Source organism: Macrobrachium nipponense, chromosome 17 (genome assembly GCF_015104395.2).
Source record: "Macrobrachium nipponense isolate FS-2020 chromosome 17, ASM1510439v2, whole genome shotgun sequence".
Classification (NCBI taxonomy): domain Eukaryota; kingdom Metazoa; phylum Arthropoda; class Malacostraca; order Decapoda; family Palaemonidae; genus Macrobrachium; species Macrobrachium nipponense.
In genome coordinates this window covers 86,185,790-86,212,263 of record NC_087210.1, presented here as the reverse complement: position 1 = coordinate 86,212,263, position 26,474 = coordinate 86,185,790, and the positions used below count along the sequence as shown (strand labels likewise).

At 34.9% G+C, this 26,474-nt stretch overlaps 1 protein-coding gene across 5 annotated transcripts in view; it reads right to left on the bottom strand.

Annotated features, from left to right (window-relative positions):
• The window catches only part of LOC135196421 (uncharacterized), a 114,351-nt gene that overhangs the window by 10,255 nt on the left and 77,622 nt on the right, over window positions 1–26,474 (bottom strand). For all 5 annotated transcript variants that reach the window (XM_064223226.1, XM_064223228.1, XM_064223229.1 and 2 more), the window contains 31 exons: window positions 25,355–25,535; window positions 24,806–24,978; window positions 24,026–24,097; window positions 22,368–22,480; window positions 21,874–22,011; window positions 21,563–21,673; window positions 20,764–20,830; window positions 20,336–20,492; window positions 19,313–19,485; window positions 18,572–18,762; window positions 17,759–17,863; window positions 16,979–17,128; window positions 15,129–15,347; window positions 14,236–14,385; window positions 13,508–13,653; window positions 12,027–12,170; window positions 11,239–11,371; window positions 9,981–10,106; window positions 8,994–9,179; window positions 8,639–8,840; window positions 7,959–8,082; window positions 7,017–7,196; window positions 6,257–6,647; window positions 5,759–5,859; window positions 5,303–5,477; window positions 4,213–4,376; window positions 3,564–3,696; window positions 2,824–2,939; window positions 2,282–2,446; window positions 1,654–1,781; window positions 427–609 (listed from right to left, as the gene is read on the bottom strand). In XM_064223226.1, coding sequence (XP_064079296.1) covers window positions 427–609; window positions 1,654–1,781; window positions 2,282–2,446; window positions 2,824–2,939; window positions 3,564–3,696; window positions 4,213–4,376; window positions 5,303–5,477; window positions 5,759–5,859; window positions 6,257–6,647; window positions 7,017–7,196; window positions 7,959–8,082; window positions 8,639–8,840; window positions 8,994–9,179; window positions 9,981–10,106; window positions 11,239–11,371; window positions 12,027–12,170; window positions 13,508–13,653; window positions 14,236–14,385; window positions 15,129–15,347; window positions 16,979–17,128; window positions 17,759–17,863; window positions 18,572–18,762; window positions 19,313–19,485; window positions 20,336–20,492; window positions 20,764–20,830; window positions 21,563–21,673; window positions 21,874–22,011; window positions 22,368–22,480; window positions 24,026–24,097; window positions 24,806–24,978; window positions 25,355–25,535 — 4,797 coding nt within the window. The remainder of the gene's footprint in view (window positions 1–426; window positions 610–1,653; window positions 1,782–2,281; window positions 2,447–2,823; window positions 2,940–3,563; window positions 3,697–4,212; window positions 4,377–5,302; window positions 5,478–5,758; window positions 5,860–6,256; window positions 6,648–7,016; window positions 7,197–7,958; window positions 8,083–8,638; window positions 8,841–8,993; window positions 9,180–9,980; window positions 10,107–11,238; window positions 11,372–12,026; window positions 12,171–13,507; window positions 13,654–14,235; window positions 14,386–15,128; window positions 15,348–16,978; window positions 17,129–17,758; window positions 17,864–18,571; window positions 18,763–19,312; window positions 19,486–20,335; window positions 20,493–20,763; window positions 20,831–21,562; window positions 21,674–21,873; window positions 22,012–22,367; window positions 22,481–24,025; window positions 24,098–24,805; window positions 24,979–25,354; window positions 25,536–26,474) is intronic.

Sequence of the window (26,474 nt, the reverse complement as noted above, 5' to 3'; positions counted from 1 at the left end):
ACATAATACAATAGAGTCTGCTCATATAAAAAAATGCAATATAAGCTAAAGACTTCTAAATATTTTTTTATCAACAACCAAGTTGCTCCCTTTCTTTCTTAAAACTAAGATGCATATGACCAAAATGTACTGATTTCATGGGCATATTTGTTTTAAAACAATTTTCATTACTAATGTCGTTCTTCAACTATTTCTGCCTCTGTTATAACAAAAAATACTGTCTCCTAGTGCTACATAAAGTAAATTTCTATAATGTTAAAGAATTCACTGCTTGTAATTAACTTTTCACCAATAATTAACAAGAATTTAAAAGACACCCAATAAAGATGCTTATAAATTTCAGTTTTCTTATGTGACAACTACATACCTAAAACTCGACTACAAAAAAATTTACTTGGCCTCTGACACAGAAGCTCAATCACTCACCAGTGACAGTTCCTGATCCATCAAGGCTCTGAGATGGCACTTTCAGCTCTTGAGCCTTGAGACCTTTGAGAACGAGGTTACCAGACCCAATGAGTTCTGAAAGCTTGTCATAGAGTTGTTCTGGAGTGCTTGCTGCCAGACGAGTGTTGTCTTGCACAAAATCGAAGTCAACCAAGATACTTCCTGTGTACAAAAAGTGAATATACATTAGTTTTATTTTTCCACAGATGGCATGATGCTGAATGCAGTCCTGCATTAATGTTCGGTGTATTATACTGGTAATGCTCGTGTTAAGGTTGACATGAATTAAACAGACAACAATGTTAACAAGAGTATGTATGTCTTTGACTTTTCCTCAAGCAGAAAAAAACTTTCAAGAAGAATCAAAATTACAGTAGATTAAAATTGTGTTAATTCAAAATTAATTCTGATACAACAACAACAACAACAACAACAACAACAAGAACAACAACAATGTTCTAAAGGGTCCACAATAATACAAAGTGTTAAGAGTCCGTGTATAATTTTTAAGACTTTACAAAAAGCTTTAGAACCCTTCCCTGGGTTCATCTTCAGTCCAAAAAAAATTTATTTTTAATTTTTTGGACTGAAGATGAACCCAGGGAAGGGTTCGAAAGCTTTTTGTAAAGTCTTAAAAATTATACACGGACTCTTTAACACTTTGTATTATTGTGGACCCTTTAGAACATTATATATACTCTCGCGATAGAGTTTTGCCCTAATAATAATACTAATAATAATAAATGTTCATGATTAACATATATGATAACCAAATAATTAACCCAACACCGACCCCACTGATAATTTATAGGTAACTGATTCAAGATCAATTCTAGATCAACGTTGACAAGTAATACCTATAATGTTTCTTTGATTGCAATTACTAGTGGCCTATTTTTCTATCAAAAGAAACACCACTATATATAGTATACACACTTTAGAAATGGAGTTTATTCTACTTGTCATGCCCAATTTTTAAAAATCTGGTCATTTTGGACATTTTCACTTCGATGCTAATATGATACCATGACCTTTCACTCACAGTTTGCATTTCCTAATTTTATATCATTCAAATCAAACTTGCTATTAGAGTCACATCATTTGAACACTGTCAGTTTAGATTATCCTACCTATAACCACTAGATCACTCTCCATATGTTACTCAATTTCAAGCTCATCTTTCCAGAAACAAATTCATCTCCTCACCTGGACTGACAGTCAGGTTACGAATACTGGCCTCACGGACACCCATTTCTTTGGCGAGCTGGGTCGTAAGAGAAGCCTCAAATTCTTCCTTTTGGTCACCCACTGTCGTATTGTAATCCTCATAGATCCTGAATAAGGAGTCCAAAGCATTAGCAAGTATAAAAACATAAAGATTGTTGTCAGAAGCCATCAAGAATGAAGCTGGATGCAAGGTTGAGCAAGCCTACCTTTACAAAATACAAAATCCATGAGCAAATAGATAATTATGTACTGCAAATTGAAAGTGTCTGTAAACCTTATACAAGGAGAGGAATTTCAAAAATTTCATTGAAATAAGCCAGTAATTCCTGGATGCTACTCTTTACAACAAAGTGACAGACCATGGATAATTCATTACAGTCAGGTGGTTGGTGGTGTTACATTTTTCAATATGTAATATGACACAGACAGCACCAGGCTTTACACCAATAGGTACATGTTCATTGACCTTTATTATCTCAACACCCACATAATGTGAAAGTCCCATTCTTTGCAAACACATGCATCAGCCATTAATGTGATTTTCTTGCTTCCATATTCTATATTTTCTCATTTCCCTCCTTGAAACACGGTGACTGAAAGTACTTACTTGAATTTAACTTTCTTGACTTCACCTGTCATGTTGACAGGTATCATGGTACTGGTGGTGGTGGTGGTTGTGGTTGTGGTTGGTTTTGTTGTTGTAGGCTTTTGGGTAGTTGTCACCTCGTCAGGATCTGGACCTGTGTCAGACGTTTTAACCACAAGGAATACTCTGTAAGGGAAAATGTTTAATTCATGGTTATAAATACATCTCCAGATGAAGAAGGTGATACATGATTCTTCTTCGATAAAGAGTAGAACAGAATATAGAATTTAAGCCAAAGGCCCAGTACTGGAACATATGAGATCATTCAGGGCTGAAATGGAAATTGACAGAAAAAGGTTTGAAATTCTCGTCACATTAGCCTAGAGAATTACATACCTTAAAATATGTAACTTAAGTGAGAGCAAATAAAAGTTGTTTTTATAAATTCGAACATAAAATGTACACTCAGATATATTAATAATACTTCAATTACGTATTATGACCGTATTCAAACAAAAGTAACTGCCATCCAATTAACACAACAAAAACTGCACATAGCTTACGCCACATATCCTGTTGCAGTACACAAGCAACGCTTTCTCTGAACCTTTTCCTCGGTCACGATATTACCAGTAGTGCAAATCTTCCCGTCCCATTCATTTCCATTCCACCCATAACACTGGAAAATGGATGGAAAAGTAAGCCAGATTTTCCTCAGTCTTGAACAGGATGGAAACAATCCCAGATGAAGACTGTTATGCAATAATGAAAGATTTGAATACCAATGGCCATTGAAATCAAAGAATACTAATGGCCACTTGAATAAAAGAAGGGAGACATCAGTTTTGATAAAGTGAGACGAGTGAAATGACAAATTCTGTTATTGATATTTTTGGAAATTGAGGAAATGATGGTGGTACAATAATTGATATGATGGGGAAAGGTTTATACATGACAATTATAATTACAAGGACAATGCAGTTGACATCAATGTTTATAAAATTGTTAGTGATGATGTTTAAAAAAATATGAATGATAGGTTACACAAAAGAAAAAGGATTAAGTACACAAGAGGAATAAGGCCCTAACTGTCACTTCAATACAGAGAGGGGGAAATGAATATAAGGCAAAAATTTATGGTAAGTACAATTTGGATGGTTGTAAGAAGAACAAAGGGTGTACAAAAGGATAATACAATTTATAGTAGAGCAGAAAACTAGAGTTAGAATGAATCACATAAGTTAAAAGCTGTGTTGATGATGAAGGTGAGACTACAACCTGCCTTAATGAACATAACATTTACCTTCAACATCTTTCCTTGAGGTACAGTATAATCATTCAGGTGAAGAATTAGGACAATGTTGTCTGCAACATTGTCAACAGGGATTTCGACTCCGGTTTCAGTGTTGAGAAGAGAATTCATGGCTACTGGACCTCTGTAGACAAGAACAGCATTGTTAGCAGGGTATCAAAATCTGCCAACATGGAGTTGAAGCTTTATATGGAGGTGAAAATATGAATGTACCTATTTTGCCCCAAGGTTGAACTAGTATACTATTAAAGACTGTAACGTAAGACAATATGACAAAACACTGTAAACTTTGTGAATTTTCAAAGGATATATTGACACAATTTAGTTGATTAAGAACCATAAAAATCTAAACAAAAAAAAAAAAAATTTCATGAACCATATACCATAACATATATTTTCATAATTTCAATATACAGCTAAGAAAATTCTTTTTCCATCTTATTTTCACCCTGAATCATCATTTGCACTTAAGACAGAAATGAAATATGTTCTTCCTATACTAAAGGTACATCAAACAGAAAAAGGAAAAATATTTTATTCATGATGACTTTATGTCATTTTTCATTAATGTATTTTACTTTTCCATTACGTATATGAGCTTAAATATGAAAAACTCTTAGTTCTTATAACCACAACTGACCTGATTTCTCCAGGTGGTTTGGAACCCTTGACCAGAGAGAGAAAATCATCTTTGAGAAGCACAGTCGCAAGGCAGGCACCATAGCAAGGGAGTTCCTCACCTTCATCCCCTTTGCGACCACAGTTCCACTGTGTATAGTTCTCCAACACAGATCCCCATCTTATCTGGAGAGTTTATATAATCATATTAATATACAGCTGCTTTGGCTCGCTTCGCTCACCTCCCCATAAGAGGGGCCCCAAAAGGGACTGTGCCCCCTGGGCCACAAAATGTCTAGGAACGCCCCTGTTAAAATATGGACACTTATAAAGATATTTTAAACTTCAATTTTGTCCTCTAACTAGATCCCAGTTATAACAGTATACTAGTGTATAACGACTATGTACACTAATGGAAACTAGGATCAATGATCAATTTGCATTTTTCTCAAGCTTCGTCAAGTTTTAAATACTATGTACCCGTGTACATTTTATGCACTAAACCACAAATTTTTTTTAATAACCAAGTTTGAAAAGTACAAACAATTGGATTTCATAATTACCTGTGACACATACTATGAGATTACCTTCCTACTACATATATAGGAAAGTTTAAGAAGACAGTTTTGAATCTTCGTGAATTTCCTGTTTTTTAAACCATGGTTATTTGATGTTTATGATAATAGAAATAAACAGTAATAGGAGTTTAAGGAACTACATCACAATTCATCCTGAAAAAAAGTTTGCTATACTATATTAAACACTGAAATATGAAATGTGAGAAAGAGCCCTGCTTATTTTGTTGTAATAACCAAAACATAATCATATCTAAGTTCAAAGGAGAAAATACATAAAACATTTCAAGGATTAGTAATTTATAGCTTCAACCCTCTTGCCACAGAATCTTCAATAGGTGCAAATAATTATATAGCAAAGTCTTTACTTTCCTTGCCTTACTGTATTTCCTACCACATTTGCAGAGCTACAGTAAATAACATGAATCTATTCCTGAATTTACTGGCCATCTAAATTCAATTTGAGATGCTTGTACATTTAATTGATTTTTTTATTTGTCAAACTAACAGTATAGTATAAGGAAAAGGAATACTTGCATAGCTATCTTCTTTAACAAAGTCATTTTCATTTCCTGTACTATCGACAATAGGGAATCGCTTATCCACGTTGAAGTCCAACTGAGACTTGGCTACCCTGAGTCCAACAAGAGTACTAAGGACATTATCTGGATCATCTTGGTAACTCATCGAGAGGCAGATCCCAGGCAGGTACCTAGAATTAATTTTTTTTAGCAGGATTTTAGTAAATAGGATAATATACCTACATATCCAGAAGTAAGACTTTTAATGCAAACTGAATAAAAAGGAAGATTAGATTTTAATACATTTGAACTATTTTAGTTCACATGCTGACCTTGAATTTAAATTTATACATTTTGGAGATATAATAAACATTAAGAAAAATGATAAAAGAATTGATACACGAATTGTGACCACAATGGAAAATAAATAACATCAACGACAATCAGAATCTTGAGATGATAAAATACTTACATTTTGAGATCCTCTAAAAGTTCTCCCATCCGTGCTGTTTTGGCTCCTTGGTCTTGTTGGCTAAGGATGGCCTTTTCTGTTACCCTTAAACCAGTTAAGACCTGGGTAAAGATAAGAAAATGAGTGACAGGAATTTTGAAGTACAGATTACATGGACAAATATCATCACCTCCTCTCGGTAATGAACATGAATCTTGATTTCTGAAGATGGAAGATATAAATATCCATTAATTGTTCAATTCTGTATCTAGTTAATTAATTGAAAAGCATTGACAATCTTTTGAAAAATCTTGGGACAACTTTATTTTTATAGGTGAGCGAGTCAGAGAGTTCTGACATGTCCAATTTAGCAGTTCTCTGGTATTATAGCAATATTTTACTAGAAATAACGCTAAACAGACTTATTTCACTGGGCGACACGGCTTCCTCGCCCAGAAATAGATTTTTCCTACGTCAAAATCCCTTTTTTAATCAATTAAATTGATCCAAAAGACTTACATCTTCGAGGGTCATGGGTTTGAATGTTGAGTTGTCAGTATTACTTGTAACTGTGGCCTGTCGTTTACTCCTCCGCCTCATTCCAGCATCATGTGGCTTCTGCAGTGCAGCTGTTCCAGCGTTGCCTTTTCTTACAGCATTTTGGTCCTCATCAGTTGAGGGATAGTATACAGTATCGTCACTTGAACTCGAGGGCAGATTTGTGTAGCTCTCAAAGGCCTTGTCGTTATATTCTATGACAGGAGTTCCTGATAGCAGGGACATAAGCTTTCTCTTCACTGATAGCAAGTCATCCAGTGTATTCATTGATACGTCTACATCATCCAAGAGGTCCATTGTCCCCGATAAGAAGTCTTTAGTGCCATCAAGTGAGGCTTTACCACTGTTCATTCTGGAATGTTATGAAAAGAATATATCATTCTGTCATTATGTTTAATGTAACATCACAGAGAGATTATCACAGAGAGATTACAGGGCTTGTTAATAAAATTGATATGTCATTATCACTTTTAACCAGCTATCACAATACTGGACACCATGTCATTCTAAGTTTGTCAGTGAACTTAACTATTCCAGTTGGCAAAGATGTCATGACATTTCTAGTACATGTAATAACAACATCATTCAACAACTATTTGAGTATTATATAATAATAAATTTAAGCACTGAAAAAAAGCTTTTGCTGACTCCCTATTGTTAATGTGTATCAAACTTTCAAACTAAAAGTATAAGTACGATTAATCAAGTAATTGTCACTTACTTGTTCATCAGGTCCACAGTCTTTCCCTGCACAGAGTTTTCAGCATAAGCAAGCAGTGCACCTGCTTCATTTCCAGCACCCATTGTACCCAGGGTAGCCAATTGTGCTTTGACTGTTGCTAGAGCTCCTGATACAGCAGCATCATCCTGCAGCATGTTTGTAAACTGGTCTGCCATGTTCCTAAAAAGGAATAAAAATAGTCTCGATACATTATCGAGAGGAAGTGGTTGTGCAAATATGAAGAAAGGTTATGTAACTTGCTTTTTAGATAATGCAGGCAGAAATAATCTCATCATTGCTCGGATCCTCTTTGCAAGTGTAGTTCTTGGGTGTAAATTACTCAACATAAAAAAATTTCATTATTTCAATTAAAAGGAACAGCAATTGTGTACAAGGTAAAATGGATAATTTCATCTCCCCTCTAACGGAATGTCGTCTTGTTTTCTCTGATTCATGTGACCTCCCCTACTCTACAAAGCAGAGCTAGAAATTTCTCCATTCCCCTTCTCTTACTGTAGTTCAAGTGAAGATGTACTGCCCTAAAGCAATTTTTATTGTATTCTAATAATTATGTAACTTAAATTTTTATCCATTTATTAATTTATTAATCTATTTTTTTCCTAATCAGCGAGTCAGAGACTTCTGACATGTCCAATTTAGCAGTTCTCTGGTATTATAGCAATATTTTACTAGAAATAGTGCTAAAGAGGACACATTTCACGGAGCGACACGGCTTCCTCGCCCAGAAATAGATTTTTCCTACGTCAAAATCCCTTTTTGCCACAGTTTTGTCACTCAGTGACATAAGTTATCAGCCTTTCTGACCTAAGTTTGTAAAAATATATTGGGATTACATTTTCTGAATTACGTATTTCCTTATAAAAAACTTTGTAGTACTGTACATCAGTTCATCAGTTTTACTGAACATAAAAAAAGACTTACCCTAAAACACTTGCTGGGATGCTATCTGGCAGCTTCAAGATGATTTGATCAGATTCCATCATGTTGCAGGCTTTGTATACATCACAGACTCTTACTACTGGGATGATTACTGTAACTGGCTTTTCTGTTTCAAAAGATTAGTGATTCATGTTATTTCCCGATGATTTTGCCCAGTGCTAATAAGGATGGTGTTAATAATATATAATAATAATAATAATTTTCATAGGGATTAGACAGAGACATAGTAACAGTAGTAAGTAGAGGAGATGTAGTTGACAATATATAAACCTGGCAATCAGTAATACGTTAATAATGTTGTATGTAGTACACAAGAGAAATAATCATAATAATCTTTCTTTTTCCCTTATCTATATATCCCTACTTTATCAACAATGTGAAGTCATCAACTTTTTTCAAAACATCAATATTATTAACATATGGTTTAAAATATCAAGATATATTAACACTGTCCCATGCAGATAATTAATTTTAGAATGAAATGTACTTTGCTTGAAAGTACCTAAATTTTTCTCCATGTAGAGCTTTGAGACAATCTACCAGGTATAAAGTTCAGTGTGGATTCCTAAACTAGATTTGCCATTTTTCTTGTCAATTTCACTTTGGCAGAATTTTCAGGTACAACTAAATCAAGGTCATTCTAAAATTACATGTCACCCTACCTGCTGCAAGGGTAAAGGTAGCCGATGGAGATTCACTGGTGGATGAGTACACCCAAATAACATCCGAGTCTTTATTCTTCTCTGTATTCTTGAATTTATACCCGAAAAAGGTTGTCAGTGGGTGGTCTTCTGCATCGTCACTCCACCCAGAAGCACTGAAGGTGAAATTTGTGATGAGGGCATCCCCTTTGTTTGGAGAGACCTTCAGGAAGAAAACCATAGAATGAGATTAATGATTCAGATTGCATTAAAACCAGGTAAGTTTTAGTTCGTTAATAACTTAAAACCTGACTGAATGCTTCTCAGATTTCAAAGGCTTATAAACTGATTTATATGGCTTATAAACTGACTCTACCTGGAATGTTCCCTCAGCCGGGATCTTGTTTGTCCTCACGCTGACTTCAGCAAAACCGAAGGCTCCGTCTTCAGTTTCACCCGTTAGTCGGAACTTGTAAAACGTTCCAGCTTCCAAGCGCTCAAATGGTCTCAAGGTTTCTGGCTTAGGAATCACTAAATCATATTCACGGCCATTTGATTCAGTCTGTAAGTTGGAGGGAAAGTGAAATTAAGGATACAGGAGACTATAAAAATTGCAATAGATAATTAAAAGTTCAAAGACTTGATAACAAAGTTAATGCAAGAAATGTTACAAACGAGGAGAATGTTCTCTACACTTTTTAAAAATGTCATCATAAATGCCACTAGAGATTTTAGGCAAATATTAAACAAGGAAAACATTTCATTTAAAAAAATCACATGTACACTTTTTGATGATGTTCTGGGAATAGAATTTTTTTACACACCTGGATGAAATATCAAAATATAAAAAAGAACTTGGTAAAGAAAAAATGGCAGATGCAAAACTAACATATAATAAATGAATGACAGTGAGTTAAAGTGAAGTACAATTTCCATAGTTTAAAAATACTGAGAGAGAGAGAGAGAGAGAGAGAGAGAGAGAGAGATTTCTGGATTTATAATTCTATTTTTTTCTGTATATACGTACCCACTAACATGAAATAATTACATACTTGTGAACTAACTTTACTTTGAGTTCATGAAGAAATAATTCACCTTGTGATAAGGGAGGTACTGATAACCAAAACAATTTTCTAAAGGGTCCACTATAATACAAAGTGTTAAGAGTCCGTGTATAATTTTTAAGACTCTTAATATTATTGTGGACCGTTTAGAACATTATATATACTCTTGCGATAGAGTTTTTTTCCCTATCGACCAAAACAATATTTAAGGATACTTGGAAGAGAGAATGAGGAAAAAATCAGATTTTGCAATATTGCTTTCAATAGTGTAGATACGACATTTAAAATGTGCTATTCACCTCAAACTTTGTCTTCTCTCCAGCTGGCAGCCGCGAAATATCAGCGGAAGAAAACCCTGGTGCATCAACCACTTCCCACCAGGCTTGTAAATTTGCTTGACCTGTTATAAGCCCTTTAATCATGACCTGAAAAAGTATAATGAAGACAATCTCATGAAAAGAAGACTAGGGCATGGTTACCAGCTCTGTACTAGTACATGGTTTACCTCATGAATAGCACAATCATGAGTGTACTTTATGTCAACTTCTGAGACTCCATTATAAATTCTAAGATTTTTTTTTTGCTTTCAGAAAACTATAAAAAATATGGCAAAAGTTTTAGAAAGACTACATAAATATAAATTTCAGCTGATTATAAGATTTGCTAAGTACAATACTAGTATGTACGTATACTTAAACAAACCAAATGCATATTCAGTTCATGAAAAAAGTACTGAATTGTTAAGGTATAAAATTCTAAAAAGTAAAAATAAATTATTACAGATAGTTTTGTATGATTTAACAAACTCAGAAATTGCTAGGAACAAATAGCATTTTTAACAGATGTGTTCACAATGACAATTATGTCACATAATCCTTCTACAACGAGTGCTGTTACCCCTTTCAGAATTTCAGTACTATTGGACACACGGACAGCCTTGACTGGACTGTAGTTTCACTTTTATCTATTTATTTATTACTTCACTTCTTTTCTTTTTCAGATAACTCGCCTCTTCTTTCTGTATTTCCTATTATGTATCCTTTGTAACTTCTGTCAAATGAACAAAATATTCTTTGGAAGATTAAATTTCAAGTCAATGAACCCTGTAGGCTTGTTGCATATAAGATGTTTATCTTCTGGTAATAAATAAAAATAATAATAATAATAATAATTAAAGTATCACTCATTAATGTTGCAATTCCATGGGACACCAGAGTAGAAGAGAAAGAAAGAGAAAAGATTAATAAGTATCAGCACCTGAAAAGAGAAATAAGAAGGACATGGGATATGGCAGTGGAAATTGTACCCATAATCATAGAGACACTAGGCACAATCACGAAAGCCCTGAAAAGGAACCTGGAAAAACTAGATAGCAAAGTAGCTCCAGGACACATGCAGAAGAGTGTGCTCCTAGAAGCAGCACACACACTGAGAAAAGTGATGGACTCCTAAGAAGGCAGGATGCAACCCGAAGCACCACACTATAAAAAACAGCCAGTAGAATAGGATGACTGTTAGACAAAAAAAAAAAAATGCTGATTAGGATATGCTACATACCTTTTCTTGGGCGTCAATGACTGAACTAGAACTTTTTGTAACTAGCACAGGTAATCTGCCTGGTGCTACCTCAACATTAACAGTAGTAGAATCAGATAACTTGTCCTTTGTAACCTCAACAGTGAAGATATACCTGAAATGGAAGTCACTTTCAAATAGCAACAATTTCAACAAAAATCTAGAATATTCATGTTTATTCTTTAGCTGTTTTTATCATATCATGATTTGTCTTGGTACTTCGAGAAATTCTAAATTTTTCCTGTTAATTAAAGCATAGATGTACCTGTTATCTGGTCATATTATCTGAACACAAATCAAGGTTTAATAAAAATCAAGTGCTTCACAAGAAGTTGTGCCATCAATTAACATTAAAGACTCTCTTATCATTCAGATATTATAGTTCTAACAAGTAAAAATTAATGATACCCAATAACTCTTTTCATGAATAAAACAAGATGAAAATAACAGTTCAAGCTAAAAAACACCAGTTCTTGTTAAATGTGTGCATGAATACTATACACTGGCTTCTAAAAACACTTGGTTTTAACATCAATTCTTTATAATACAATGGCATTTTGTATGACTGCATATTAAAAGTGGGTGAAAGATTAATAAGAATTGCAAAGTATGCAGTACAGATTAGCATGAAACACACAGTACCATGAAACATTTGCTGTACAAATCACAATACAGAACTATTAAAGTTCTGGAGCAAAACTAATTATAAATATTCAGAGGAATTAGATTACATTTACCAAAGGCCATGAAAGTATGTTTTTATTTTTTACCTGCCAGGTGGCAAAGTCTGGGGCTCTAGTTGAAGAATGGGGTTAGTCAATTTACTCTGGTCAATGGCATTTTCTAAGCGGTCCATTTTGCCACTCTTATCAATCACGAAACATCCGCTGTTGTCTTCTGTCAAACAGGACCATCTGTAATAAAAATAAGTTGCAGAATTTAAACTGCAAATAGTGGAATAAACAATGTACTGTAAGCACCTATGGTCATGTGCAATGCATATGCATAAGAATTCATAACAGTAGACTGGCAAAAACACCTGAATAACATTGATTAGTCTTTTTGATATTTTACACAAACACTAGTCCAATATGAAAAGTCGAGATGCCACTCAACCACAGATATGTAATTCAGGAAGCACTACTAATTGGCGTATTAATGTTTTTTTGGTAGTATGCAGAGTAGGGATACTGATAGTCAGTGTTATTTGTGTTACTTGGAGAGGGGGGGATTGTGAAACCCTTTAGACCAGATCAGGGCACAGCACCCAAAGTCAGTCTGGTTAGGTCAGGACAAGGCATTCTAGGAAAGGTGAAAGTGTTTTCACAGTCACATTTCTCATGCCTACCCATCTCCCTACTCTGCATCGGCTCCATTTTTCAGTTCTTCTGTGGGGTGAGGTAAGGTGGGAAGGGGGTTCAAGTATGTACCTAAATCTCATTGTATTTCTGATGAGCTAGAACTTGAAGTTTGCAATAGAACACATCAATATTAATAGTATGGCTTATACAAATTCATAGACCAGTAAAAAAATCCACAATTCACATAAAAAATATAATAACAGAAGTATGGGTAACCTACTATATTCTGAGTAGCTAAACATGAAGGAACTCATGGTAAAGAAAAACCTATTTCAATACTAAACTTCAAAATTTAATGAACACTGTATCTTTTAATCCTGAATACTTGTGTGTGTAAATATTTTCTCATGAACAATCTGTTTATCTTAATAGGGGTAGCTAAAAAAAAAGAACAGATAACTCTTATGCGAGTAATTCTGATAGCATCAGAATTGCTCACATTAATATTTACTATCTACTGGCTTATTAACACTGTGCCTTCCCTCATTGGGAAGATATTTGATAGGAATTTGTGTTGGAGGGAAGGAGGGAAGAGTTAGTAGAAAAAGGCCTTCATAAAACTGAACTTGGAAAACAGTCTTGATTTATTCTATACCCAATTACGTAACTGCTATTTGTATAGCCTAGGGAACATGTAAATAGAAATGGTTTACCCTTTAACCACAATCCAACTGAGAAAAGGGACTACAATTGATGACAAGACAATGTTCTGGGAATTTTTAAATCAAAGAGAGCAACATACTTTTCTGAAAGTGTGTTTTTGTATTGGGGCTGTCTACGTATAAACAATAAATTGTATGTTACGCCTCACATTCACACACATACACACACCACACACACACACACACACAAACTAAAAGTGAAACCAGGTTAGTTATAAAAAATCATACCTAAAATGAAGTCGGCCATAGTTGTTGTCCTTGTCATATGAATTGGAGGCATCAAGTTTTATAGGGGTTGTCGATCCAACTTTCAGGTTGTCTGTTGATACAAGTGCCTCGACGCCCTGAATTACAGTGGTCTGTTCCAGGGTTCCCTGAAATAAAGTTTAATTTCATTATCGTAAGCATAAGAAGGTTATCGTATGTTGTGGAACTGTAGTTTAATGAAATTTGGTCACCTGTAAGAGTATGCACTTTAAACATTTAATGTAAATACCATAGCATTAAGAGAATGGTATGCATATTGATAATGCAACAAGAAAAATATGTTAAGAACTCTCAATAAAGATTTAGTCCATTCTAAATAAAACAACCTACTTTTTCTTGAACTAACTACGGTAGTCACAAGTTTTCTGACATCTACGAAAGGAAAGAATTCTGGGCAAAGTTGTCGTCATTTGTCATTGTAACTCATTTCCATTTCAACTTTCTTAAAAATATTCTGAGGTAAAAAAAAAATGATTGAACTTTCAAAATCTCCATCTGTTGTTTCTCCTGTATTTACCCCAAAATGAGGACCATGACCTTGTCCTTGTTTTATCTCCATATGCACAAGGTGAAACAAATACACTAATACACATGCATGTATGCATATAATATCGTATAAAATATATGCAATCAGAACAACTTAAGGACAAAATACCTAAACTTAAAAAAATAAGTCCTCTGCTATTTACCTCTCCCCTGACAGGAGGATTCCCCATATCAGACACCTTCACGGAAATTGTGTAGTTACGTCCTCCCCTCAAGATGTTTTTAGGAATCGTCACCTTTCTCCCTTCCCTGTCCTTCCAGTCAGCTCCTTCTGGTTCAATGTTCCATAGATACTGAAAAGAAAGATATAACTAGGATTAGGCTGACCTTGGGTTCGTTTTGGATGATATTATACAAGATCTGTTCCACAAAGACCGACTCTAGACCAAATAACACAGACATCAGACCATGTATGATAGGCAATAGTAGGTAAGAATACATGTATCTTCAGATCAAAGAAGAGAAATGTTATATTAGATATGTCAAAAATGGCATAAAAATCACAACCTTCCATATTAGACTTGTACATTTAATACAACAAATATTATGAAAGATGACAGATATCTGATTATGAATATTACAGACTTTGAATAGAGTGCAATAGAGTTATGAACAAATTCAATGATGAATTCAGTATGTTAAATGGGGTAAATAAGAAGTTGAAAAATAAAAGGATTAGGTAAAATGACATAAATTGTCATATCAGATAGGAGCAACACAATATAAAATACAATGAGTAAAATTTCATAAACTGAATGAGATGGAGAATGAGTCAGCTTGGAATCCAAAATAAAATTTAATTTTGAGTTTTCTTAGCAACTGTTCACTGTATTCCTCAGCTTCTAGTCACAAATTTTCCATATGTTAATCTAGAGGTTCATGTGTCAGAAGACACAGATTCTGAAAAACATCTGATAACGTGCAAAAGGTAGGTGGGGGCACAGCTTATCACCACTTTTAGAAATCTGAAATAATAAAAAAAAACATTAGTTGCTTCCTGTGAGCAAGGTTTTTACAAAAATTATAAAAAATCTACCTGGAAATCAAATTCTTCAAGGGACTGATCTTCGATGCAAAGAGAAGGAACTGCTTTGAAGGTGTTGCTGCGGTCAACCATGAGATTTGCAGGTCCCTCGATGGTGACACGAAGCGTCTGGCCAAGAGGCACGGCCGAGATATACACAGCTTGGGGTTCACTAGTTAATCCTGGTGCTTCCACTTCAGCAATTACCATGTAATCTTTGCCTGGCATTACCTAGAAAAAATTTAATGCAGATACAGAAATAGATCAAAATATGTCATTGTTAACACATCTTTTCATTAAAATTGTTTAGAATATAACAAATATGACTGTCCTGTAATTTGTAATTTCCTGTATTTTGTTTATGGTACAATAAACTAACATTTGCACGTATGTATGAAACTAATTAAAAGAACTGAAGTCCTTATAGAAAGAAAAATTTTTTTTTTACACAATTAGTGTCAAGAGTTGGAAACAGAACAGAGACACACAAAATGTATATCCAATGATCAACCAAATGAAACTCAAATTTCCATTTATCTTTGTATTAAAATTGTAAAGGCAGTCCCCGGTTATCGGCGGGCTTGGTTGTCTGCGATCCAGTTTTACCGGGCTTGTCTAGTGACTAAAAGAGACATATTTCACTGGGCGACACGGCTTCCTTGCCCAGAAATAGATTTTTCCTACGTCAAAATCCCTTTTTCGGCGCTGACAACCAAAAATTGGTTATTTTTTTCTGTGCTTAGCAGTGCCGAAAATCACTGACATCATCATGCTGGCTGAACGGAAGCCCCACTGATAAGGGGGACAATGTCATTTTCTCTGAGTCTCATTTCCAATCCTTTCATTTCCCAGTTTCTCATAAATCTGTAATACCACAATTAAATGTGGTTGAATTTAAATAAAGATCAAGTCTATTCGTGTAGTATACAAGGTTGCTGATGATGCTCATGACTTTTGTTAGCACAGTGAAGTTGTTATTCAGGAAATCCCTTTTTTGACTTTTCTTGTGCAAATGGTTTCACCTTAGGGTGGCATCCAATACGTAATTGACCTTTCCATTGGTCTAAGTATATCTTAGTTTTACCAGACCACTGAGCTGATTAACAGCTCTCCTAGGGGTGGCCCAAAGGATTAGATATTTTTACGTGGCTAGGAATCAATTGGTCACCTAGCAACATGACCTACAGCTTATTGTGGGATCCGAACCACACTTATTCGAGAAATGAATTTCTATCACCAAAAATAAATTCCTCTGATTCTGCGTTGGCCGAGCCGGGATTCGAACTTCGGACCACCAGATTAGCAACTGAGCGCGAAAACCATTCATCCAGCGAGGAACTTTCTGTTGGTCTACCTCTCCACTGTCCATGTTTATGCTGTGATGCTGTCATCTTTGAAAACAAATTTATTCTTAAAACTAAATACTTATATCCTATGATTCATAAGGATTGAATAGTTTCTTGTGGATTCAAGTTGTGTTATACTCAAAGGTCATACGTACACCCAGGAATCTAACCTTTGCAATAACTTTTAAATCATATGAAATAGGTACTTGTATATATAGCCTGCTTATCCACTAATGCATCGAGTGTGCTAAGTTACAGTCAAAATCAAAGTAGAACACACAGGTCAAGCCAGAAATTCCACCCTGGCCATAACTTACAAACCATACAAGACATAGGCCATATATTTATCCTACATATTCTACTAATGAAGCCAGTGTATAGTAAAATGTATGGTAAAATACAAATTTGCCACTACCAAAAGCAAAGTGTCTCACAGACACATTTTGTTTATTCTACATTTTGTCAACTAACAGTTCCCTTAAAAATAATAGTCAGAAACAGTAAAAAAAAGCTTACTAAATTTCCAGGGAAGGACATAGTTTCTCCTGTGCTTGTCTTTGTAACAACCGATTTATTCTTGATTTCTCTTACACTGTCCCATGTCCTCAATGTTTCTCTCTGGCCCCATGAAGTTGTTCCAGGGGACCATGAGGTGTTCCAGGTGATCTGAAAAAAAATATATGGATGATATTTTCTCTCAAATAGAAAGAGACCACCAACCTTATAAGTTGATAGTTTCGTAAATTTTGAAATACTATTTTTAAATACAATATGTACTGTAAGTCTAAATGTCATTAAGTACACATTTAATTTTTTAAGCAGACAGTTCATTAATAAATGAATGGGGGCTTCCTTTAGTTTTATTTCTAGCTTAAATCAATCTGTCTTAACTTTATAACAGCATGAGAAAAACTGGAACATAAAATTTAGGCCAGAGGCCAGGTACTGGAACATATGAGGTCATTCAGCTTTGAAAACGATATTGATGTTAGGAAAGGGTGGAGGAAAGTAAGATAGAAGAGAATATGAACAGAGGTACAGTAAAAGGAATGAAAGGGGTTGCAGCTAGGTACCAAAGGAATGCTGCATAGAACCTAAAGTAATGCTTACTCTGTGCAGCATGAGGAAGATACAACAGCATGAGAGGAATTTCTTCTACTTATTGGTAATCCAAAGCAAAGTGAAATGTAGTTTAAGACACATTCTGCTAATTGGTGATCCTAAGCAAGGTTTAAGACACACACACACACACATATAAACAAGTTCCATTCCAAAAGAACATTAAAAGTTCCCCACCTGAACATCTTCAAGACTGGCTCCTACTATATTGGAGACAGACACTTTGACATCTGAACCATTGCATGATTGTGTGTCACCGCTCAGCTTGAACTTAATTTCATCCTGCAATGAATTCAAGAAACAACAAAATAATTAAATGATGAACCTGAATCATTTTACATAAATACAAGAAAAATGACACCATATAAACAAAGAAAAATCATAGCATCCGGTCACCATCCAAGTTTCCACTATAATAAAACATTTATAGACTACAATGTGTACAGTACCAATTAAATGTAAACAATACAGAAAAAGTTATATACCAGACTGAAAAAAATAGATCTTTGAGGATCAAAGTTCAGCATGCCTATTTAAGAATTACTATAGCTAACAATGCAAAAGCTTTCAACATAATGAGCATGGTCCCATAAAGTAATCAAGGCTGTACATCTAAATATTTATTTTTTACTTTTGTTCAGATCAAAGCCTTAATATTTTTAATCTTTAATTAAAATACTGCCTTTAATAAAAGCTCTACGACAAAATATAGGTTTAAATATTGAAGTGAAAAATTAAAAATGAACTAATAAGAGAGGTTTTGAAAAGAGAAGGGGCATTTATTGGCTAAATATTTCATTGACTGTATGTATATTTTATAATGTATCTGGATGCAATACATCCCTATTAAATATCTCAGGATTCATGATTCTTTCCAACTTTTTTTAATACATTTTTAATACAGTGTTGAGAAACCTCTAGGCCACAGATTCTTTCTTGTTCATGATCATTACGTACTTATTTTTCAATTAAAACCCATTTGTTACCCACCAATTTCTCTCTCTGCATGACTGTCACTTTTCCCTTGGCCTGGGGGGCAGTGCTTGGATGCCCGTCCTTCCTTATAATTCCACTTCCATCTGAGAATTCCAAAATCGTACCGTTGATGACGTTCACCCGTCCATTCAACTTGACATTCATATTTGAGGCTTTTATGTCGCACTTTGGTGGTGGCGGTGATTCTGTTGGATTGAAATGTGCAAGTAGGTACAATTTGAAAAAAATGTATTATAATGGGTTTAAGCAGAGTTACTGGTAATATTAAAAGGGAAAAGTTCATGATAAATTTCCTTTTGAAATCATTTCCAGAATAGTACTGTATAATTAACAAGTGTAATTCCAACAACAGTTGTACATTACAATTTGAACTTGTCAGAATTACAATTCCAACAAGAGTTGTATACAGTAACTTATCAGAATAATCTTTACAGCACAGACAGTACATGAACTCGCTGTACTGGGGATTTTCCAAAGCTAAAACATCTCAGACCATTATTAACAATGAATGTAATTTTTCTAAAAGGCATACTATACAGTACCAGTGCCTAAACAGATAACCCTTGCACAGTACTAAACTTTTCAAAGATGCTTAATATCTATTATTCAATTACAAAATCACACACAGATATCACTCTCTGGTATTTAGTATTTACCAATCTCTAATTTACACTCACGATATTAAATTCATGAACCACAAAAACAATTAAGACGATGCTCTACACCATTACTTACTTTGACCTTCTTTCCAGGGCCACTTGAATATATCTTGGCAGTCAGTTTTCGTCTCTATGTTTTGATCAAAAGTAACCAGCAGATTTTCACCTGTGGCATCAAGTTCTGCTGACACAACTGCTGGTGGGCTGGATTTCAAAGCAAGTGCCACTGTACTCAAGTTTAACTCCTTCCTGCAAGAAGAGAATTCAGATGTAATCTGTTCTATGTAACATATATCAATCAAATGTTAAGCACACAAAAATACATGATTATAGAATGGAATACGTATTAACTTTAGACCAAAGTTCAAGCACTGGGACCTATGAAGGGGTCATTCAACGATGAAAGGGTAATTAAGAGTAGAGGTTTTAAAGATGTTAACAAAAGAAAAACCTCGCAGCTGCCCTATGAAACAATTGTTAGGAGAGGGTAGAAAGTAGAGTGGAAGAAAGAAAATATGAACAGAGGTACAGCTAAAGGAATGAAAGGGTTTGCTGCTAGGGACTGAAGGAATGCTGTAAAGAACAATTACACTATAAAACCTCAAGTAATGCTTACACAGTACTATGTAAGGGCCACTACAGCACTACCCCCTACAAGGTACAAGATTATGGTACGTATTACTTCCTTTATCTTCTTCAAAACAAGATGAAAAAAGGTAAAACAGATAAAAAAAATATTTTTGCCCACTTCATCATTAAGTAAGCAATGACAGACAATGTATTTTATCTAAAGTAAAAATGGAATCTAGAGTTATGAAATATAGATATTTCAAAGCTTTAATGGTAAGACTTCATATTTTCTGTTGAGTAAAAGCTGGAGCAAAAATGCACTCAAAAGATTATCTGGATAAATATTATGTAAATAAGTACAGATATATATCATATGAATGTATGTATCATGTATGAAAACTATATTATGAATGTGTACACTTCAAATATTTTTTTATTGCTATAACTAAGTTAGGCTTCATGAGTAATAACACATGCATACACATGATTTTCAAGTCACCAATTTACCAGAAGATTAATAAACACTTACGATCTGATCATCTCAACAGCCGCATTCGTCAGTGCTAGGCCGAGTTTGATGGGTCCAGGTGGCACACTAGTAGGTATCGTACATGTCACCTCCTTCTCAGCAGTAACTTCTGTGGCAAGTTCATGTGGTATTCCTAAAGGTCCTTTCTTGCCTTTTCCTGTGCCAAAAAAAGAAAGGTGAGAATTCTAAACTATATTGATCTTGTGGTTCTACAGTTACGTAATTTTACAAATTGTGTGCAAGATGCAACTTTGACTATTTATACAGAGAGAGAGAGAGAGAGAGAGAGAGAGAGAGAGAGAGAGAGAGAGAGAGAGAGAGAGAGAGAGAATATAATATAATATGAAGAGATGGAAGTTTATTGGTTTCATAGTATACGTGTAAGAATACTTGTAATATTTAACTCCACAAAGCAAATTCCCCTTTACCTTTATCTGAGAAGAGAATACAGGTAATCTCGTCCGTTATTGTCCCTTCGTTTACACTTAGCTTCACCTGAAAATTGAAAAATTTGGTTCATGAGGATTAAAACACCTTGGAATGAATAATTTCCAATCCCAGCAATTCTCTTTGGTAATCTGCTGACCACAGAGGAATTATGTGGCATATATTACATGCACAAATTCACCATTAATTTTTGGAATTTTAAGTTTAACTATGATTTTCACCAAGGATTTATGTTTAAATCATTCCTTTTACAGGTAGTCTCCAGTTTACGACGGTTTCGGCTTACGACGTACCGAGGTTATGACACTTTTCAATTATGTTCATCAGAAATTATTTCCAGGGTCACGACACGTTCCAGGGTTATGGCACTTAAGACACTGATCCAACGGAAGAAATATGACTTCAAAAAAGCAAAATGATTAATATTTGAAGTTTTTTATGAAAAAACAATAAAAATGCCGTTTACATAGTTTTCAATAAAACGAAAGCATTAAGAGTAAGGTTTTCTTATGGTTTTTGACGATTTTTGATGATGTTCCGGCTTACAACGCATCTCGAGAATGGAACCCCCGTCGTAAACCGGGGACTGCCTGTATATCCTTCAAATACTCATCGTCAATGTCTATCAGTTGTTTCCTTATTCCTCTTAACACTTTACAGTACAGTATTGCAATTGAACCTTTACACAATCTTCAGCATTTTCCACCAAGTGCAATTATGTACTATATATGGCTTCAAATGCCACTCAAAAAGTTTATATTCAAGATCTATATAACTTACCTTGGTTTCTACACTATTGTTAACTTCACTGAAGCCGGAGGGTAGTGCTATTTTCATTTGACTGGAGTCTACCACTTTCACAGTTTCATTTGTCGTAAGTGTAATTGCAGCCTTCATGAAATAAAAAAAAAAATAATCCTGATTATGTGCCTGTACATTCAAATATAAAATTATAGAGTAATGAGGCTCCTGGTTTTGTCAATAAAGTTTACCTTGTTATAATAAGGGAAGTTTTGGAATCAGAAAAATAGCAAAGACAATTAAGCTCATAACATCTGTATGCTGACAAGACAAATAAAGCTGCAACTTACCAACTGAATCTTTTTCATCTTGTTTGCTTTGACATTTGCTACAAACGTAACACTGAGTTTGTAGTCCCCTGGGGTTAAATCAGTGAACACTGCGCTGATGCTGTCTTTGCTCTGAGTAATCTTGGATGAATTGATACTCTGAAACAGAGCAGTGTCAGCAATGGGTAAAAGGCATACTTCTGGTTAGAAAAGTTTACTAATGGCATTCAGACTGCTTTATTAGTTACTTCAATCCTGCAAACACTCAGAGTACAGAATTTCTTATAAATAGCAACATCTGCTATACTATATTCTATTCTCCTTAAGTTATCTATTCTTACATTATCACTCAACTTCGTAAGTACTCTTCTTTAAAAAAAATCATTGTGCATCTAAATTCCAAATTATTCTGCCTCCCTATTTTTAAGATCTATCTGAAGAGCTTATGAGATGTAGCTACATTAAATTCAAAATATATCTTTGAAATAAGAATTGTTTGATCATTGTAAACTTACCTCTCCATCCTTAGGGACAAGCAAACAAGATTCAAGACTGAATTCTTTCTCTTCTATTCCAGCTACTGATGCCTGGAGTGTCAGGAGTTCTTGTATGTCATTGCTAACTTTATCTGCAAAAAAAAAAATAAATAATAGCACCCAAGAAGGTATTATCACATACATAATCATTTGCCCTCTACCTGTGACTGGTTCACCAATGCCGTAAAAGGGATTTTGACGTAGGAAAAATCTATTTCTGGGCGAGGAAGCCATGTCGCTCCGTGAAATATGTCTCCTTTAGCACTATTTCTGGTAAAATATTGCTATAGTACCAGAGAACTGCTAAATTGGACATGTCAGAAACCTCTGACTCGCTCACCTATATAAAAGGTGTCGGTATAAAACTGGGGCGAGTGTTAAACATATTGTACGAGAGGGTTAACACCAAGCACATGGCCCCCAAGGTCTATAAGTGAGTACTGGCCTCTATAGAATTTCCAAATGCAAGTATTGGTCCCTAAAGACTTTACAAACAACTACTGGACCCAGAAAACTTCAAAAGTAAGTATTACTGATCCTTGAAGACTTGAAAAGCAAGTACTGGCCCCTATAAACTTTACATGCAAGTACTGGCCCCTATAAACTTTACATGCAAGTACTGGCCCTAAAAGATTTTACAAGCAAGTATACTGGCCCCTAAAGACTTTACAAGCAAACTCTGGTCCCTAAAGAAGTCTTCCAAAATCTCAGTCTGAGGAGCTTTCATTGATGCTGGCAACGGTAAAAGAGGTTGGCTATGGAATGGACAAAATCAAGTACAGTGGACCCCCCGTATTCGCGTTCTCCAGATTCGCGGACTCCCACATTCGCGGATTTCTCTTGGGAACGTTTCACTGCATTATTCGAGGAAAATTCGCGCATTCGCGGTATTTTTCTATGATAAATATCCACAAATTCCTGGTTTTTTGATGAATTTCATCATAAAATGCACTTTTTGTGATAAAACTATTAAAAAAACCATGTATGAAAATTTTTAGTGGGTTTTTCTTGAGTTTTAACTAACAAAATAGGCTGTTTTTAGCATTTTTATAGGGGTTCCAAACATTCGCGGATTCTAACTATTCACGGGGGGGTCTGGTACGCATCCCCCGCGAATACGGGGGGACCACTGTATGTATAAATAAGGAGTTTATTACTGTCAAGCCAAAAAATTATAAAGATGCATACATACCAACAATACAATGAAAAACTTATAATAAATGACTAATTCAAAGTACATGACTAGAATACATACAAGCACTAAGATATCAAAGGTAACTGTTGATAAGAAGTTAAAAGTAAATTCAGCTTTCAATGATCATATTCCTAATGATTATTTTTCATAAATTAGGTATTCATACAATCAGTTGTCATTATTATCAATCTTGTCAGCACTGGAAAATATGATTGATATCCCCTTCGAACTATGGGGGGTTCCACATATATAAACCAATGGTAGTGAATCTAAAATCTGCAAATACGAGAGGCAATCATCAACCATGATATCTCAATCCACCTTGGTATTTCATTTACTGTAATGTAATTTGAACAGTGAATACTATTAGATGTAATTAAAATTTAATACTTGTTATACCCGAATTTCTCTAGTTAATAACAATGAGTAAAACAAAGCTTACCTTTATTTTGCAGAGATTTTGTAATCCCTGCATCGAGGAGTAAAGGTTTCATTTTTCCAACAGACTGGCAATCTGAAGATAAAAGACAGAAATAGAATTATCTACTGGCATCAGAACATAAAACACTGGCCAGAGGCCATGCACTGGGACCCATGAGCTCATTCAGCACTGAAAAGGTAATTGAGAATAAAAAGTTTTAAAGGCATAACAAGAGGAAAACCTCACAGTTGCACTATTAAGGGATTTTGACGTAGGAAAAATCTATTTCTGGGCGAGGAAGCCGTGTCGCCCAGTGAAATATGTCTGCTTTAGCACTATTTCTAGTAAAATATTGCTATAATACCAGAGAACTGCTAAATTGGACATGTCAGAAGCTTCTGACTCGCTCACCTATATAAAAGGTGTCGGTATAAAACTGGGGCGAGTGTTAAACACTACCACAGCAACCCCTCCAATTAGCCTTTTCCTCATCAAAAGACCCTAAATACAGGGAGCCGACCCATAGGTCACACCCAGCTACCCCGTTGAAGGCGTCTAACAATTGTTCGGAGAGGGTGGAAATAGGAAGAGAGAGAATATGAATGGAGGTACACTAAAGGAATGAAAGGGGTTGAAGGTAGGGGACAAAGGGACGTTGCAAGGAACTGTAAGTATGAAGTCTGATGGCACTACCACCCTACAGGGAAGATTTATTTATAAATAGAGTATTCATGAGATATTACATATATCACACTGGTGTAAGGAAAAGAATGTAATCATATCCTTCCTCTACTACAGTACCATTAATCGATGGATCATCAACGGAAAGACATTTCCCACAAAGATCAACCTCAAATCCTGAGTTTGGTTTCCCATCACAGCCAAAGCACTTGTTTTCCTTGCCACATTCTCCACACTCATCCTGTCCACTATTTTGTGGCAGGCCTGTTGTTCCCAGGACACAAACTCCACATCTGGGGTGAATAAAAAATGCTATAAAGTTTTTACAGAGACATAAAATTATCTAAAGGTTTTATATTATGAAAAGTTATATTAAATTATTTTTAACTGCATGAACATAATTCATGTTTTTATATAAAGAAATCATTAAAAACTTGGTAATCACATGAAATTAGTTAAGGCTAACCACATCTGTTATTAAAAATAAAGTACAAGCAGGCAAAAAAAAAAAGTGAAACCTGGTCATAATCATATATTTTCTAGGTCAGAATAAAATGTTCAAAACCAAATTGCACTTTTTTTTTAAATAGGTCACCATAATAAGAAACTGTCATGTTAATCATAATCTTTTTTCTCATGTACCAAAAAATTAAACCTTATTCTACTCACTTATTCTCAATTGCCCCTGAATTTGGTTTTCCATCACAATAGGTAATATTAGGATTATTCTTTGGAACACAAATGTTATCTTTATTGCGAATATTTTGATTCCCACATTTTCCAGCGCAGTCTCTTCCGCTCTGCTTCCCTGTATTTCCTTTAATGCAAACGTCACAGTCGTATTCAGCAGCTGGAAAGCAATTTCAATGTCATTTAGTGAGAGCCACAGTACATTTACTTACATAACCAATCCTACCAACATCTCATAAGTGAGAAAATAGAGACCACACAACAAACAGCACAGTATATGACATTTTTTTAACAAATGATGAGCGAGCAATAAATACACAATGACAAAAGTTAGTTAATAATACACCTAAAAAATCAATCAAGTTCAAAAGACAGTTACTTTTATTTCAGCATCAGTTATGTTCAAAATAACTGATGAACATGAATTAATTTCAGGTGTGCATTACTTGAAGTTATATATGTATTTTACAATTCGCCAGACTCCTGTTTTACACAAATTCTTCAGAATGCAAAAACTGAGATGTTTCAAGTGCTGTCATCTTGGAAGTTTTATATCTCATAATTTACATCTTCGAATATACCATTTCAGCTTAAACTACCATGAGGAAGCATCATTCTGTAATTCAATCAAGACAAAGAACATTTCTGATAAAAGTAAACTTTGCCAGCTACTGAATAATCATTTGGTCCAACTCTGCCAGCAACTGAATAATCATTTGGTCCTCATAACAAAACAGCAGCTGTTCTTGGGAAAAAAGAAACACAGATGCCAGTACACTTACTTTACTCCCTGATACTAAATTGATTTGTGTCATGCACATCATTATAAATTATTGTAATGGTAATTGCTTTATAGCAAAGAAAGATAAAGGAAAGGAAAACGCATTTTCGAGAAGTTCGGCACCAAGGAGGCATTCGCGCAGGTGTTGGAGGTGCCTGTTCTCATGATGGTTCTAGAATCGGCAGGAGTGTTGTGGAACTTGACAGGCGCCGACGTGACGTGAGAAATGCCGCGATTTCTGATGCAATACTTCGTCGAGAAACTTTTAAAACGTTCCGGTAATCTCGGGAGTCTGTGATGTTCCCCATAAGCCCCGCC